Source organism: Meles meles, chromosome 1, assembly GCF_922984935.1.
Source record: "Meles meles chromosome 1, mMelMel3.1 paternal haplotype, whole genome shotgun sequence".
Classification (NCBI taxonomy): domain Eukaryota; kingdom Metazoa; phylum Chordata; class Mammalia; order Carnivora; family Mustelidae; genus Meles; species Meles meles.
This window is the reverse complement of record NC_060066.1, coordinates 214,807,543-214,821,333: the sequence shown is the minus strand read 5'-3', so window position 1 is coordinate 214,821,333 and position 13,791 is coordinate 214,807,543. Positions and strand designations below refer to the sequence as shown.

General features: G+C 60.9%; 1 protein-coding gene across 1 annotated transcript; it reads right to left on the bottom strand.

The window, feature by feature from the left end:
* Positions 1 to 1,122: 1,122 nt before the first annotated feature.
* Positions 1,123 to 8,894, bottom strand: C1H1orf174 (chromosome 1 C1orf174 homolog). Its single transcript, XM_045978359.1, has 4 exons — positions 8,759 to 8,894; positions 3,430 to 3,540; positions 2,108 to 2,584; positions 1,123 to 1,723 (listed from the first exon to the last, which is right to left on the bottom strand). Exons 1-4 carry the CDS (start codon positions 8,771 to 8,773, stop codon positions 1,613 to 1,615), a joined length of 714 nt encoding a protein of 237 aa, XP_045834315.1. The 5' UTR covers positions 8,774 to 8,894; the 3' UTR covers positions 1,123 to 1,612.
* Positions 8,895 to 13,791: the final 4,897 nt, after the last annotated feature.

Sequence of the window (13,791 nt, the reverse complement as noted above, 5' to 3'; positions counted from 1 at the left end):
CCCTGCGTGTGGCTTCCCTGTGAGAAACGGGACTGTGAGTATCGTGGCTTCTCTCCCAAGTCCTAGGGGAATGGGTCTGAGGGTCCCCTGCACAACGGGCACTGGGGACAGTGCGGAGGACGGCTCTCCTAGTTCCGACACGGCTCCCCCAGCCACAGGCACGTCATCGTGCGAAGACCCATGTTCGAGTGTTTCTAGAAATTCATAGGGTTAAATCGAGCTGCTGTTATAACTAAGTCAGAAATGTCTGTTATTGGCGGGATCCCTTCCAAGACCCCCAGTGGATGCCTGGTGGCTGGTCCCAAACCCTCCACGTGCCAGCCCCATCCTGTACACACACCTGAGGTCGCATGGAACTGTGACCGAGGCACAGGAGAGAACAAGCAGTCACAACGAGGCACGGCCGTGAGGTTAGAGGACCGCGATCTCGAGCTCTCCTGGACCCGCACTTGCCCTTCTCCCTGGGAGGGTGACAGGAGGGATGTGTGCGTGGAGATGGAGGGGAGCAGCGTGGGCAGGCGATGGTGTTGGGCTACTTCAGATCTTCTGGGGATGCGTCCCAGCAGGACCCTGGCTTCCGCCTGGCGGTTGAGCGTGGGTAACTAGAACCATGGGCGGGGGAACCAGGGTGTGGGCGCAGCTGGAGGAGACGTTGCTCGTCGCGCGGTCCAGTCCCCGTCTTCCTGAGCTGGAGGCAGCTTCTCTCCTTGCGTTGGTCACGGGGGACCCAGGCTCCCTGCTGTGTTCCCTCTCCCCAGCGCTCTAACTGGTTACACCACGGAAGGGGGCCACAGCCCTTGGGGACATTAGGCCTCGTCGCCACACGGGGCGAGGACTGCGTGGCCCCCCGCGGCGGTCTCAAGAATCCCTCGGTCTACACGGGGGCCCCCCGCGGCGGTCTCAAGAATCCCTCGGTCTACACGGGGGCGTGTGCGCGCGCCGCAGCCCTTCCCGCCAGCAGCCTCAGCTCTGCACTCCCGGTGTCCCCGCCCCCCGTGAGCGGGCACAAAGGCCCACCCAGCCTGACACCCGGAAGACAGGAAAGGATTCGTTTCCTCCACTTGGCTCTCAAACATTTTAGAAAGGAGTAGAGTTTTAGGAACATAAAGATTTCTTTACAAATATTTTCAAAATATATTTTATTTCTCTCTCATATGTACTTTGCAAGTTTCCGAGGTAAAGAGCAGCTCCGTGTACAGAAACAGAGGAGAGTTCTTCAAGAGCCGGCGCTGACTCCATCACAAGAATGATCGCTTCTCATAATGGAACATAAACTCACGTCTTAGCAAAGCCAGAGCGCGGAGGGAGGCGTCTTCTTCGGAACGGTCTCTCCCACGGACCCCTGGGCGGCTCGGGGGCTCGCACCGTCGGCGCGGCCGCAGACTCCGGAAAACGCGTGGACAGCGGAGGCCAGTCTGAGAGATGGCTCCGGGTCACGAGTGTCGACGCTCTAGGTGCCCAGTGTCTGCCGAGGACCTTCATGGGTCCGTTCCGGCGTCTGGCTAAGAACACATTTTCTTGGGAGACACTTGATATAAATCTCGTCACTTGCTAAACTGCCAAAACTACTAACGGTATTAAATATGCAAGGAATCGCCGTGTACTTTATTCTCTACATTTCGGCACCGTCGTCGTCGTCTTCATCATCTTTGGCTCTGAAATGCATTTTCCTGAATTCCCGTCTGCTCATCGAAGGACACGACGAAGACGCCGGCGGAAGGTCCTTGGAGGGAGAGAATAGTCATCTCAGCCACCTCCAGCCCACCGCACGGGTCAGCACCCCGGGGGAGGGCTTGTCCTCCTCCCCCGCCGGCTGATCTGAGGGAAGAGGACAGCCAGCAAGTGTGGGGGGTGGCTGCTCCCCACCCATGACCGAGGGGGGAGGCCCAGAGTCCGCACCAGCCCCCACCCCGACAGCCCAGCAAGGAGAGGCCTCGCAGCAGAGGCTGTGCCCTGGCAAGGATCCCCTGCTCAGGACAGGGAGGGGCTGCTCCCAGGTGGCTGGCATGGGTCGTCCTCGTGGGGAGTGGGGCCTGTCCTGAGGCAACGCCACATGCAGGCCGTGAGCTGACCCAGTGTGCAGCCCGCGCGGGGACGCCCGTCTTACCTGCATGAGCTCCACGTTTCCGAAGAACCGGCCCACCGGCATGGGCTGGTTGCTGTCCTCGTCCAGAAAGATGCTGTCGTCCGTCTGCAGCGGGGGCCTCGGCGCCTGCTCCGCTGACCCGCCCTGTGTGGCCCGGCTGCCGAGAGGCTCCTCTCCTGGAAGGACCCCAGGCACAGGCAGGCACAGGCTGTCTTCAGTCTCTGCGGGGCCGGCGTCGCCCACGGCTGTGCGGGCCCTGAGGGGGGGCCGTGCGGCCTCCAGCTGGGCAGGAGCCCCAGCTCCCTTTCCTGGAGGCAGCCCCTGGTCTTCAGCGAACCCCAGAGGCTCATCGTTACAAAGGCTCCTGGGGGGGATCTTGGGCAGCCCAAGGCTTTCTCCCTTCGGGGCGAGTTTCTGTAGTCCTGATTTCACGAGACGACCTTTGTCATCCTTGAACTTCTTGGAAATTCGCCTGTCGGCAGCTTTGTGTGCCGAGGCCTGTCAACAGAAAAGGGTAAGGGGAGACCAGACACATCGAGGATTACGGGGCAGGGAGAGAATCAAGAACGTCCCGTCCCAGAGGCGAGCGTTCCTGAACAATCCAGATGCTGCTGCCCTACCCTGGATGACAGGGTTAGGTCACCGCCTCCAAAGGCACAGAATTTAAACCGGCGGCTGGGAAAGATGTAGACACACCGGCGGCCGCTCCCATCCTTGCTGGCTCACCCGCGGGCCTTGGGAGCGCCCGAGGGAACTTCCAAAGCAGGTATGGACGGATCATAAAATGTCAACAGACATCCACTTCCCACTCACGCCCGCTAGAACGTAAGGCGCACGAAGGCGTTCTAGGCACACAGCAGGGGTTCGCAAACGCCGCTAAAGGGACGTCACGGTCATTGGAGCAGCGCACGAAGCGGAACCGCGTTAGCTGCGGGCGTCAGACCGAGTCCCAGACCCTGAGCGGGACGTGGGGGAGGTCGGCCTTCCAGCGACTCTGGGCACCAGGGCTGCGGGCAAAGCTCGCTCCCCAAGACTGCGGGGGGACGGGGTGTGGCCCTGCGCCAGCCGACCTCAGGCGGAAGGCTGCAAGGCTGAGTTCACAGAGTGACCAGAAGAGGGGCATGTGGGGACGGAGCGTGAGCCCTGTGTGTCCCGGGCCGGGGGAGCGCTCCTAGGACAGGGCCCGGCCCGCAGAGTGCGGCTTCCTCGGCCAGTGGTCACAGCGCTACAAGTCCCTCTGCGGGGTAAGCAACCCTGCTCTTTCCGACGTACCTCAGGACCAATGTTTTGTATGGAAATGGACCCCAGTCAAGTCCCGGCGTCTCTGTGCTGGCAAGGCTCACCTGGCATAGCGTCCTGGCAGACGTGGCGGGGCCGGCTTCCCGGGCAGAGGCCAACCTGGCTGAGCAGCGGCGGGCTCGGAGGCGCGCTGAGGACCGCACGGCACCTGCGAGCTAGAGCAGGTCCCACAGCATCAGTCAGTGCTCTTCGGGGACGTGAGCGGGCACCCGGCGTCCCTGCCCAAAGAAAGCGCTGCAGGGTCCCTCCCGCCCCATCTCCTTCTCTTCCTGGAAAAACACCTGGGCCGTGTGCAAGCAGACAAAACTGTTCCAGGTTTAAGATGCACATCTGTTCTGGGGCCCCTGGGGGGCTCAGTGGGTTGGGGCCTCTGCCTTCGGCTCAGGTCATAATCTCAGGGTCCTGGGATCGAGCCCCGCATCGGGCTCTCTGCTCAGCAGGGAGCCTGCTTCTTCCCACCAAGCGCCCACCCGCCTGCCTCTCTGCCTACTTGTGATCTCTCTCTCTCTCTCCCCCTCTGTCAAATAAATAAATCTAAAAAAAAAAAAAAAAAAAAAAAAAAAAAGACGACGCACATCTGTTCTTCGCTACTGTCTTAGAAGCTCGGGGCGGTGTGTCTCCTTCACGGCACACGTTGGGAGGAACCTCCGCTTGGGAGTTCGGCCGCATTAAGTTGGCTTCAGATGTGTTCAGAAGCACACATCCCCTTTCTCAGAAGGTTCTCCAACTCTGACATGGTGTACACTTCTCCGTAAAAGGTGACAGGAAAAACAAAGCCACCCCCCACGTCCCCTGCCCTCACTGTAGAGGTGGACACAGCCCGACTCTGCCGGTTTAAAGCAGTTAGGTTGTGGCTCATGTTACCGACTTAGCAGTCCGTGTCCGGTTTACTCCGAATGCAACACAGTCTCCTAAGGACAAGGAAGGAATGACCCAAAACAGTAAAAACTGAGAACGCACGTGCCTCTGGCCGAACCAGGTCGCCTTGGTACAGCCCTCCCTGCTCCCTAAACCACACACCTGCCTCGAGTTCCACCAGTTTTCCACTCACTCCTTTTTCCGTTCTGGAACGGATACCAAATGCACGGAGAAGACGATCCATTTGAAGCTCGGCCTGAAACCTGACGATAAAGGTTTGTCGCACAGCAGTGGGCGAGGACGTGTGGGCGTGCCGGTGGGAGGCTCGCGGGCTCGAGTCCCATCAGGCCCCAGACACGCGGCCCGGGGCTGGGTGGAGAGCGGCGGGCTCCACAGCGGAGACGCATCAAAGGCCGGCGCAAAGCCTCCACTATGCTGCCCCGCCCGCCCCCCACCTGCAGCCCTGGCTTTCCAGAGGCCCTGGGAAGTGGCGGCTTCACCCAGGCTGTGAGACAGCAGGAGCGGCCCGGAGAGCGTTCAAATGCAAGGAAAAGGAAAGGCAGCAGCCTGCGGAAGGACAGGTACCCGCCCAGCTGTGCACACAGTAGGGGCAAGGAGCTCTGGACCAGGTAAAGGGCCTGGCGGGGCGGGTGGGTGCATCGGGCCCAGGCCCACGCTGTGTCAAGAGCAGGGTTTGCTGAAGGCTGGCAGCCGTGGGGGCGCAGCCACACGCGGGCAGCGGAACCAGCAGAGGCTCCGGAACGCCCCCTCCCTGCCCTGTACCGCTCGGAGCCCTCTCCCCCAGGGAGGGAAGGGCCATGTCCGTCCCAGGCCACCAACCGCCTTCTCTTCTGTTACAAGTCCTCCTAATACTTTCCCACGCGACTGTGCTTGGCTGGGCGCGGTGGGGGACGGACGGACAGATGGCCCTGAGGACAGCAGCTGCTGTCACCGAGTGTCACCGAGTACTGACGTAGCAGGCGCTGTGCCTGCTGCTTCAATGGCTTCCAAGAAGCGGCTTTAAGACGAGGATGGCTCTGCGGAGGAGCCTGTGTGACGTCAGGCAAGCGCTGTGTGGCCTAAAGTCCTCCTTGCCCTGCGTCCTCGCGCACGGCGCTCCCATGAGCTCCAAGAGCTGCTGCGTGAAGCTGCTCGGCAGCTCTGCGGGGGCTGAGCGGGGGTGGGGGGCGTCCGGCTCTTCTCCGAGGCCGTGCGTTTCTGGAGGCCTCCCGTCTTCATCTCTGAGGCAGGGACTGTCGTCTTAGGGGGCACCAGGCTCCCCGGGTGGGCGTGTTCATCTTCGACTTTCCAGGCCCCCGAAGACACACCCTTGGTGAGTCCAGGCCAACGCTCTGGAGCGGTGGCGGTTCTGGTGCCACGCGTCGTCCACCCGAGAGCCGCAGCCAAACCGGGCGCGTGACGGCTTTGGTTCAGTCTCGGGCGGAACCCCCAAGGAGCCCGCTCCCGCACGTCAAGCATCTAGCAGTTTCTTCTGCTTTGGAGAGCCGGCTGCTTCCACTTAATCCCCAAAGGAAAAACTTCCTGCTGTTGACCTCTTCCACCTTCCAGGCAGACTGGTTAAAAACGGACGTCGAAGGCAAAAATGTGGTTTCCCAAAGGGGCAAGACAGCATGAGGAACCCTGCTGACCCCTATAAAACCGGCAAAAAGTATGAAAAACCATTTAAGCCTTTTGGAAATGGGCAAAGCGCAAATGAAGGAACACTCACTCAGGACCACCCGCAAAACTCAGCGGTGTGTGAACTCTAGACCCCACCGCTGAGGACACCGGGCACCGCCCGCTCCCGGACAGAGAGGTTTCCTCCCACCTGGAGCAGGATGTCAGCCTTTCTGATTCTGTCCTCATCCTACCTGTTCCCACGCTAAGTCCTGGGCGTGTGTGTGTGTGTGTGTGTGGCTGAGAAGAGGGGGTTCCTTCTGCCCAGACCACAGCTGAGGGACAGCCTGGGCAGAGCACTAAGAAGACTGGGGCCCCCCTCACCCTTGCCTCTGCTTGTGGAGGTGGGTCCAGGCCTGGAGAAGCAGGCCCAGGGGGTCTCGGGCTGCTGCACCGCCGCCTCTCCCAGACTGCTCGGTGTGACACAGGTGTCTTGCGGTGAAGCCTGTCACGGTCCCTAGACGGAGCACTTGACTCTGAGACTTCGCCTGTGGGTGAGGCAGGCGTTACAACAGAGAGCGCTTCGTCTCTGCCCTCAGAACTGACTTCCTCTGCAGGCGTGTGGAGAAGGTCTGGCCTTAGGGGGCTCTCAGGAACAGCAGAGGATGTGGAAAAAAGGCAGCTTCGACAGAGCCAAGATAAACTTCAGGCCAGTCTGCAGGTGAGAAGCGGGGAATCCCGCAACCAGAGGAGCCCTCCTGGGGTCAGAGCAAGCACCAAACATGACTCAGAAGCCAGGCTCAGCCTTCAATCCGCCACCTGGTGACAGGTTAGTCTGCAGAGCAAGTTAGGCCCCAGGCGACTGCTGCAAACAGTCCAACGGCATTTCATGGGAGTTTAACCGCCAGGTGTGGTCTGCAAGCAGCAGGAGAGCGCCCCCCAGGGTGAAGGTGCTGCCTGGACAGTGGACTGACCGTCACCTGGGGAGAGGGGGAATAAAGCATCCAACAGAAGCATCGGCCCAATCACTAAACAAACAAAACGCCTACCAATAGCAACAAGCCGTGGGGAACCCAGAATTGCTACCTTTTCTGAAATGCCCAGATTTGACAAAAAGTTATGGAGCGTGCAAGGAAACAGGAGAGCAGACCCGTACAATGGAGTAAAAGCCAGCGACAGAAGTGCCTGTGAGAGTGGCCGGGTTTGACTTTATCAGAAAAAGACTTAAAAGTGGCCATTTGGGGCCTGTTCAAGAGCTATGAGACAGCACAAGGAAAGAACTGGACAGAGAAAAGAGTGAAAAAGGAAGCCTTCGAGAAAACCCTGGACACAGGTAAGTGCACCAACATACGTGTAATGGGATTACCAGGACGGAAAGGAGCAGAAAGGACAGAGAAATAACAGCTGAAACTTCCCAAATTTACTGAAAAATAGCGACCAACACAACAGGAATCTCAAAGGACTCCGCTCCCAGTGGGAGAAATGCAACGAGGCCCGCAAACGCACATAGCACTAAGTCCTGAAAGCCAGGGACCAAAGACATCTTGAAGACGGCCGCGGAGAACGACCCTCCCTTAGCAGGGAGCTCCATAAAACGCTGCCAACTTGGCAGAATCAGTGGATACAGTCACACAACTCCAGGATCTCTAAAAAAAAATCCCCAACCAAGAATGCCGCACTGAGCAAAGCCATCCTTCAAGAAGGACAGCGGGACAGGCACTGCCAGGTCAGCGGGGGGGACCTGCGGCCAGCAGCCGCATCTTACAGAGAGTACTAAAGGACATTCCGTGGTCCCCGGTGAGCGAGCAGCAGGGAGGTCATTCCGTCCTTGCAGAACCCCGTTTTCGGGCGTACGTGCTCCTCTCTTAACTGGCGTAGAAAGCAGCTGTAGACATGCATAAAGGGATGCGCTCTGGCAGCACCAGCACGAAGGTCAGGGGCGGGATCTGGCTGCACCGTGCTGAGGAAATGCCAGCAGGGAACAGAGAACCCGGCAGGACTGCGGCTTCCGACACGCAGGAGGAACAGGTGTAGACCCTGAGACAGCGGGCGAAGGGAATAAAGGTGCAGGTGTACATCCCACTGGGACCAGGAGGCCACAGACCTGCAGCGGATTCCACTGCTACAATGCGTATGGCAAAGCCCAACCGCCGGGAGCAAAACGTTAAACCATAGCGAACGCGTCATTCAAATGCTGCATTACAAAGTATCCACTTTAAGGCCTTTAAACCAGAACAGAAGGAAGCAAACGAGCTTAAAGACGCGGGAAGCAGAAGGGCGCGCGCATCCCGCCTGTCAGGAACTCTGCGAACCGGCCGGCAACTCCGTAAAAGGATGCCAGGCTGGTGAGACACCCCCCGCACCCCAACACCCGGCGGCCGAGCCCCGCGGGGTCCCCAGTGCGGGAACCGGCGCCCCGGCCAGTGCCCTCCCACCCCACGCGGCCCGCGAGCTGACGGCCGCCAGCCGAAAACCAAGGGCTTCGGTAGTGGCAGCGGTCCCCGGGGTCCAGACCGTTCTGGACCCTTTCCTGGGATGGGACCCGGCGGCGCTCTGTCCGGGGGCGTGACCCGCCTCGCAGGCCGAGGTCTGGGAGCCCTTACCCGGGGGTGCGGAGGGGGCGTGACCAGGATGCTCCCCTCCCCCGCTCCTCGCCCGGGGCGCGCTCTGGGAGCCCCCCATCCCGGGCAGTGATCTGGCGGCACCGTACCCGGGGGCAGCCGTGACCAGCATACCCCGGCTCCCCCGGCGTGGTCCGGAAGCCCCTACCCCGAGGCGGCCGAGCGGGTGCCGCCCCTCGGCCCTGGGCGCCCTGCGGTCACTACTTAGCTCCCCAGACGATGGGCCGCCGGAGCCCCAGCCTCTTCGGCGCCGCTCCCCCCCGGCCTCGGCCCTCACCTTCCGGCTCCTCATGGGTGTGAGCGGCGCGCTGCCGCCCCCAGCACCGCCGCGAGTCCCCGCGTCCCGGCCTAACGCTTCTCAAAGGAGCGGCGACTCCGCCGCCCGCGGCCCGCGCCCCGGCGTCCGACGCCGCCAGAAGGTTGACCAATCACAGCCCGGCGTCCCCGGCACGTGACCCAACAAAGTCCGCGCCGTGCGCAGCGGGCGGGGCGGCGGCCATGTTTGTGAGGGGCACGGCCGGGCGGCCTCTGCGGCCATCGCGGTTACCGGGGCGGCGGCCATGTTTGTGAGGGGCAGCTCCCGACGCGCCGGCCGCGTGTCCGGGGGAAGGCCGGAAGTGCTTGTTCGCCGGAGGCCCGCGGCGGAGGTCGGTCTCCAGGCTCTGGTCCCCGCGGTGTGAGCGTCGGGACTTTGCCGTAGTGAGCTTGCCTGGGGGCTGGCGAGTCCCCGCGGGGTCCTGCTGCGACCCCGCCCGGCTTGTCCCCCAGCGGAGGTGGACCGCAGGCCGCCCTCGGACGGCCCTTCCTCCCCGGGGCTCAGCCCTTCCAGCACCGGGGGACGGTCTGGCGGCGCCCGCTCCCCTCTCCAGTGTCCTGGCTCCTGGCACCTCAGGGACCCTGCGTTAAAGCCAGTGGCCGCCGTTGAGAGTTTTAAAAACATGAAATCCAGCCTTGCCTTTAAGCACGCCGGGCCCCCAGCTCTGGCGTCTAGGACCCCTCCCCCAGCCCCGCCCCTGCCCCCCACTGAAGGACACCAGCTGACCTCTAGCCCCTCAGTACCCCCTTCCCCAGGACTGAGGGACACCAGCCCTGCCCTCTAGCCCCTCAGTAACCCCCCAGGACTGAAGGACACCAGCTGACCTCTAGTCACTCAGTACCCCCTTCTCCAGGACCGAGGGACACCAGCTGACCTCTAGTCCCTCAGTAACCCCCCCCAGGACTGAAGGACACCAGCCCTGCCCTCTAGCCCCTCAGTATCCCCTTCCCCAGGACTGAGGGACACCAGCTGACCTCTAGTCCCTCAGTAACCCCCCCCAGGACTGAAGGACACCAGCCCTGCCCTCTAGCCCCTCAGTATCCCCTTCCCCAGGACTGAGGGACACCAGCCCTGCCCTCTAGCCCCTCCGTAACCCCCCCAGGACTGAGGGACACCCGCTGACCTCTAGTCACTCAGTACCCCCCTTCTCCAGGACTGAGGGACACCCGCTGACCTCTAGCTCCTCAGTACCCCCTTCCCCAGGACTGAGGGACACCAGCCCTGCCCTCTAGCCCCTCAGTAACCCCCCCAGGACTGAGGGACACCAGCCCTGCTCTCTAGCCCCTCAGTAACCCCCCAGGACTGACGGACACCAGCTGACCTCTAGTCACTCAGTACCCCCCTTCTCCAGGACTGAGGGACACCAGTCCTGTCCTCTAGCCCCTCAGGACTGAGAGACAGCAGCCGGCCCCCCCGGCTCCGCACCGTGGCAGCCCCAGCCACAGGAGGGCTTTGCAATCAGAGCGAGGGTGTTTCGGGCGTTTTTACAGGTGAGAACATTTAGATCAGTTTTGTCAGACGCACTAGATTCTCCAGTTCAGCTGTGAAAGGCTGAGAAGTGACCTGTGTGGAACTTCGGCCCGTGGCCGATCTGAGGGTGCCCATGTGCGTCGTTCCCCCGCAAGGGTGACTCGTACCTTCCTGTGGAAGCATCCATGTTCCCTGCTCCCACAGATCGACTCCCTCTGAGCCTGCAAACGCTCTGGATGGGGATCCCGCCGGCTCCTCCCTGCCGTGCAGACCAGCCTGAGCCCCTTCAGGGAGGCCGCATGCCGCTCTGGTTCCGGCCAAGAGGGAAGACATGCATGGGGCTGGTGCGCACGCTCACATGCGCTCGTCTGCCCGGAGGCCTGCTGGATCCTTCTCCCTTCCCTTGCCCGCGGCCTTATTTCCCACAGCCTGTGTGGAAGGGAGAAGACAAATGGGGCCTGGCAGGAAATTCCATTTGGAAAGGAAACTAATCTAATTTCTGGGAGCTGCTGGAGGGAAACCCAAGGCCGAGCCGTGTTAAGCACCTCACCTGTCCCACTTCTGCTGAGACTGGTTTCCTAATAAGCAGGGTTCTGTACTTTTTTTCCGGAGCCCTTCAGATCTCCACTTCTCATCAGTTAGCACTTGACGGCCACCGGCCAGTTTCTGGCTTTCCGGTTGCTCTGGCGCCAGCGGATGCCGGGCCCCCTGCTTGGGCACGCCTGACTCGGACAGGCCGGAGCCCTGGGTGCCTCCGGAGTTCAGCCTCCCCAAGGGCTTCAACTCTGGTTGCAAAGATGCCCTGTCTACCCGCGGGTTGGGTGAATGGTGTTTCTAGCCCGCCAGCTGCTCCGGCCTGACGCCCAGGGCCTCCCAGTCAGCTAACCCTCCTTCTTTGTCTGTCTACGATTAGTGACCATTCTTGGTAATTCTAGACCGCACAGCTTGTCCCCCTTCTCCTCTTGCCCACACTGCCCACAGCAACGGACTGGTCACTCACCCGTGGTGGCCTGGCCCCCTCCTGAAGCTCCAGGGGCTGCCTCACCACTTCTAGGATCAAGAACCGGACGTCACATGGCCTGGAAGCCCCAGCACACAGCAGGAGCTCCGGGAATGTTCACTGAGTGAAGGTGTAGCAGGTGAGGTGCCCACCACGGCCCTTCCTCCAGACCCGTCCAGCCCGGCTGCCCTCGCCCCTCGCCTTCTGCTGCTCACACTGCTCCCCTCCTGGCTCCCAGAGTGCAGCAGGTCCCCTTCCCCACCTGGCCCTGTGCTGTGCCTTCTGCCTGGAAAGCCCGTTCTCCCCAGCCCCCATCAATCTCCCTGGCTAATCCCCACTGAAACCTCAGATCACGCGGGTCCTTGCGGGGGAGGGGGGAGCATCAGCAGCCGTCTCCCGTCTCCCGCCGCCCACACACTGCGTCTCCTCCCCACAGCTTTAGTTGGCTTTCTGCTTTGCCTGCACTCGCCTCTCTTCCCTCCTGCTCGCCAGCTCCCTCATTCGGTGTGTTTGCTGAGCTCCTGCCCACTCCCTCATTCGGTGTTTGCTGAGCTCCTGCTGTGTGCCTGGGACTGAGCTAGGCCAAGGTGGTGCACCTGCCTTTGTCATGTCTGTAGTCCAGCTGGGGGGGGGGGGGGTGGAGGCAGTGGGGGGATGGGCGCTCAGGGGACAGTGCACGGCGGGGGGGTGGTGCGGCGTCCGACAGTGGGAATTATTCAGGGTCATTGCTTCCTTCCAGAATGAAGCCCCTTTCAGGTTCAGTGGGAGGAAGCCGGCAGGAGCCACCGCCTGGGCCAAGTCCGTCCCTCCTAGCAAGGCGGGAAGCCCAGAGCTGGTGCAGGAGATGCTCTTGGATTCTCTCCCTGCTCCCGTGCACTTCCTTTCCCTCTTTCAGACTAGCTGTGCCCCCGCCTTCCCCGTCCTGGAAGCTGAGGCCTGTGTTTAGCTCACAACCGTGGCCCCAGAGCCCAGCTTCGCGCCCGGGACATGCTGCCAGGTGCTCAGCAAACATTTGTTGGAGGGACGGCTGGCGGGAAGAATGCATAGGAGGGAGTTGCGGATTGAAGATTGGGAGGAAACTCTGCATTCTCACTCATAACCCAAGCTCACCGCCCAGACACTGCTATGTCCTCAGCTCAGTGTTTGCCGTCCACAAACGCTGCGGGGCTGGCGAGAGAGTTGGAGAGAATTTTCAATGGTTTAAGTTGGCGGATTCGTTAGCCGGGGTCCTTCTGGCCTGGAGCGTGTCTCCTTACCACCCACAGCTGGTGGCCTGTGTGATGAGGATTGTCTCCTATATGCTGACCCTTTATGGTTAAAAGACAGAATTGTTTTCCTAAAAAGTGAGGGAAAACCACAAGCGGAAAAGGTCGCAGAAGAATATGGAGCAGCAGGAACTCTCTCGCTGCTGGTGGGATCCAACACGGCGTGGCCACTTTGGAAGACAGGTTGGTGGTTTCTTACAGAACTAGGCACCTTCTTACCGTGGGCTCCACAGTCACGCTCCCTCAGGTCCGCACGAAAGCCTGCATGACGGCACATTGCTACTGGCCTTATTTGTAATCGCTAAAACTTGGAAGTCACCAAGACGTCCTTTAGAAAAGGTGAGTGGATAAACTAAATGGTCCATCCAGGGGCGCCTGGGTGGCTCAGTGGTTTAAGCCACTGCCTTCGGCTCAGGTCATGATCTCAGGGTCCTGGGATCGAGCCCCGCATTGGGCTCTCTGCTCTGAAGGGAGCCTGCTTCCTCCTCTCTGCCTGCCTCTCTGCCTAGTTGTGATCTCTCTCTGTCAAATAAATAAATAAAAATCTTTAAAAAACAAACAAACAAACAAACAAAATGGTCTGTCCAGACAACGGGATATCATTCAGCACTAAAAAGGCATGAGCCATCGAGCCATGGAGGGACGGGAAGCAACCGCGAACATGTCACGCTAAGAGAAAGGAGCCCGTCGGAGGACTCTAGCTGGGGACGTTCTGGAAAAGGCAAACCTAGACAGGACACCCAGATGGGTGTTCCCCAGGGATGGGGACGGGTGCGGTGGGCGGATGAGCGGAGGACACAGGACCTTCAGGGCAGTGAAGCGACTCTGGGTGAGTAATTTCTGTTTTTGTCCAAACCCACAGGATAGACACCACCGAGAACGCACTGCGGTGTGGACTGTGGCTGCTGGGGGATGACGACATGTGAACGTAGGCTCATCGACCATAATCTGTCCCGCGCTGGGCGGGTGTTGGTAGGGGGGAGGCTGAGTGGTAGTCGGGGGGTGGGCAGGGGTCTTGGAGAGATCTCAGTGTCTCCTTGGTCTTGCTGTGAGCCTACACCACTCTGAAAAACAGGTCTCCTTATAAGAGGGGATGCGCTACGTGGAAGCATCAGTGAGAAAAGTAAAAGAAAGGGAAAGCTCGCAGCCTGGTTTTTCAGTGTCTGCGTCTGGACGAGCGCCGTGCCGCGGCTGGACAGCGGTCTGCTGGTGAGATAGCTCCGCTCCTCACGTGGGCTGGTTCCACGCAGATTCGCCGG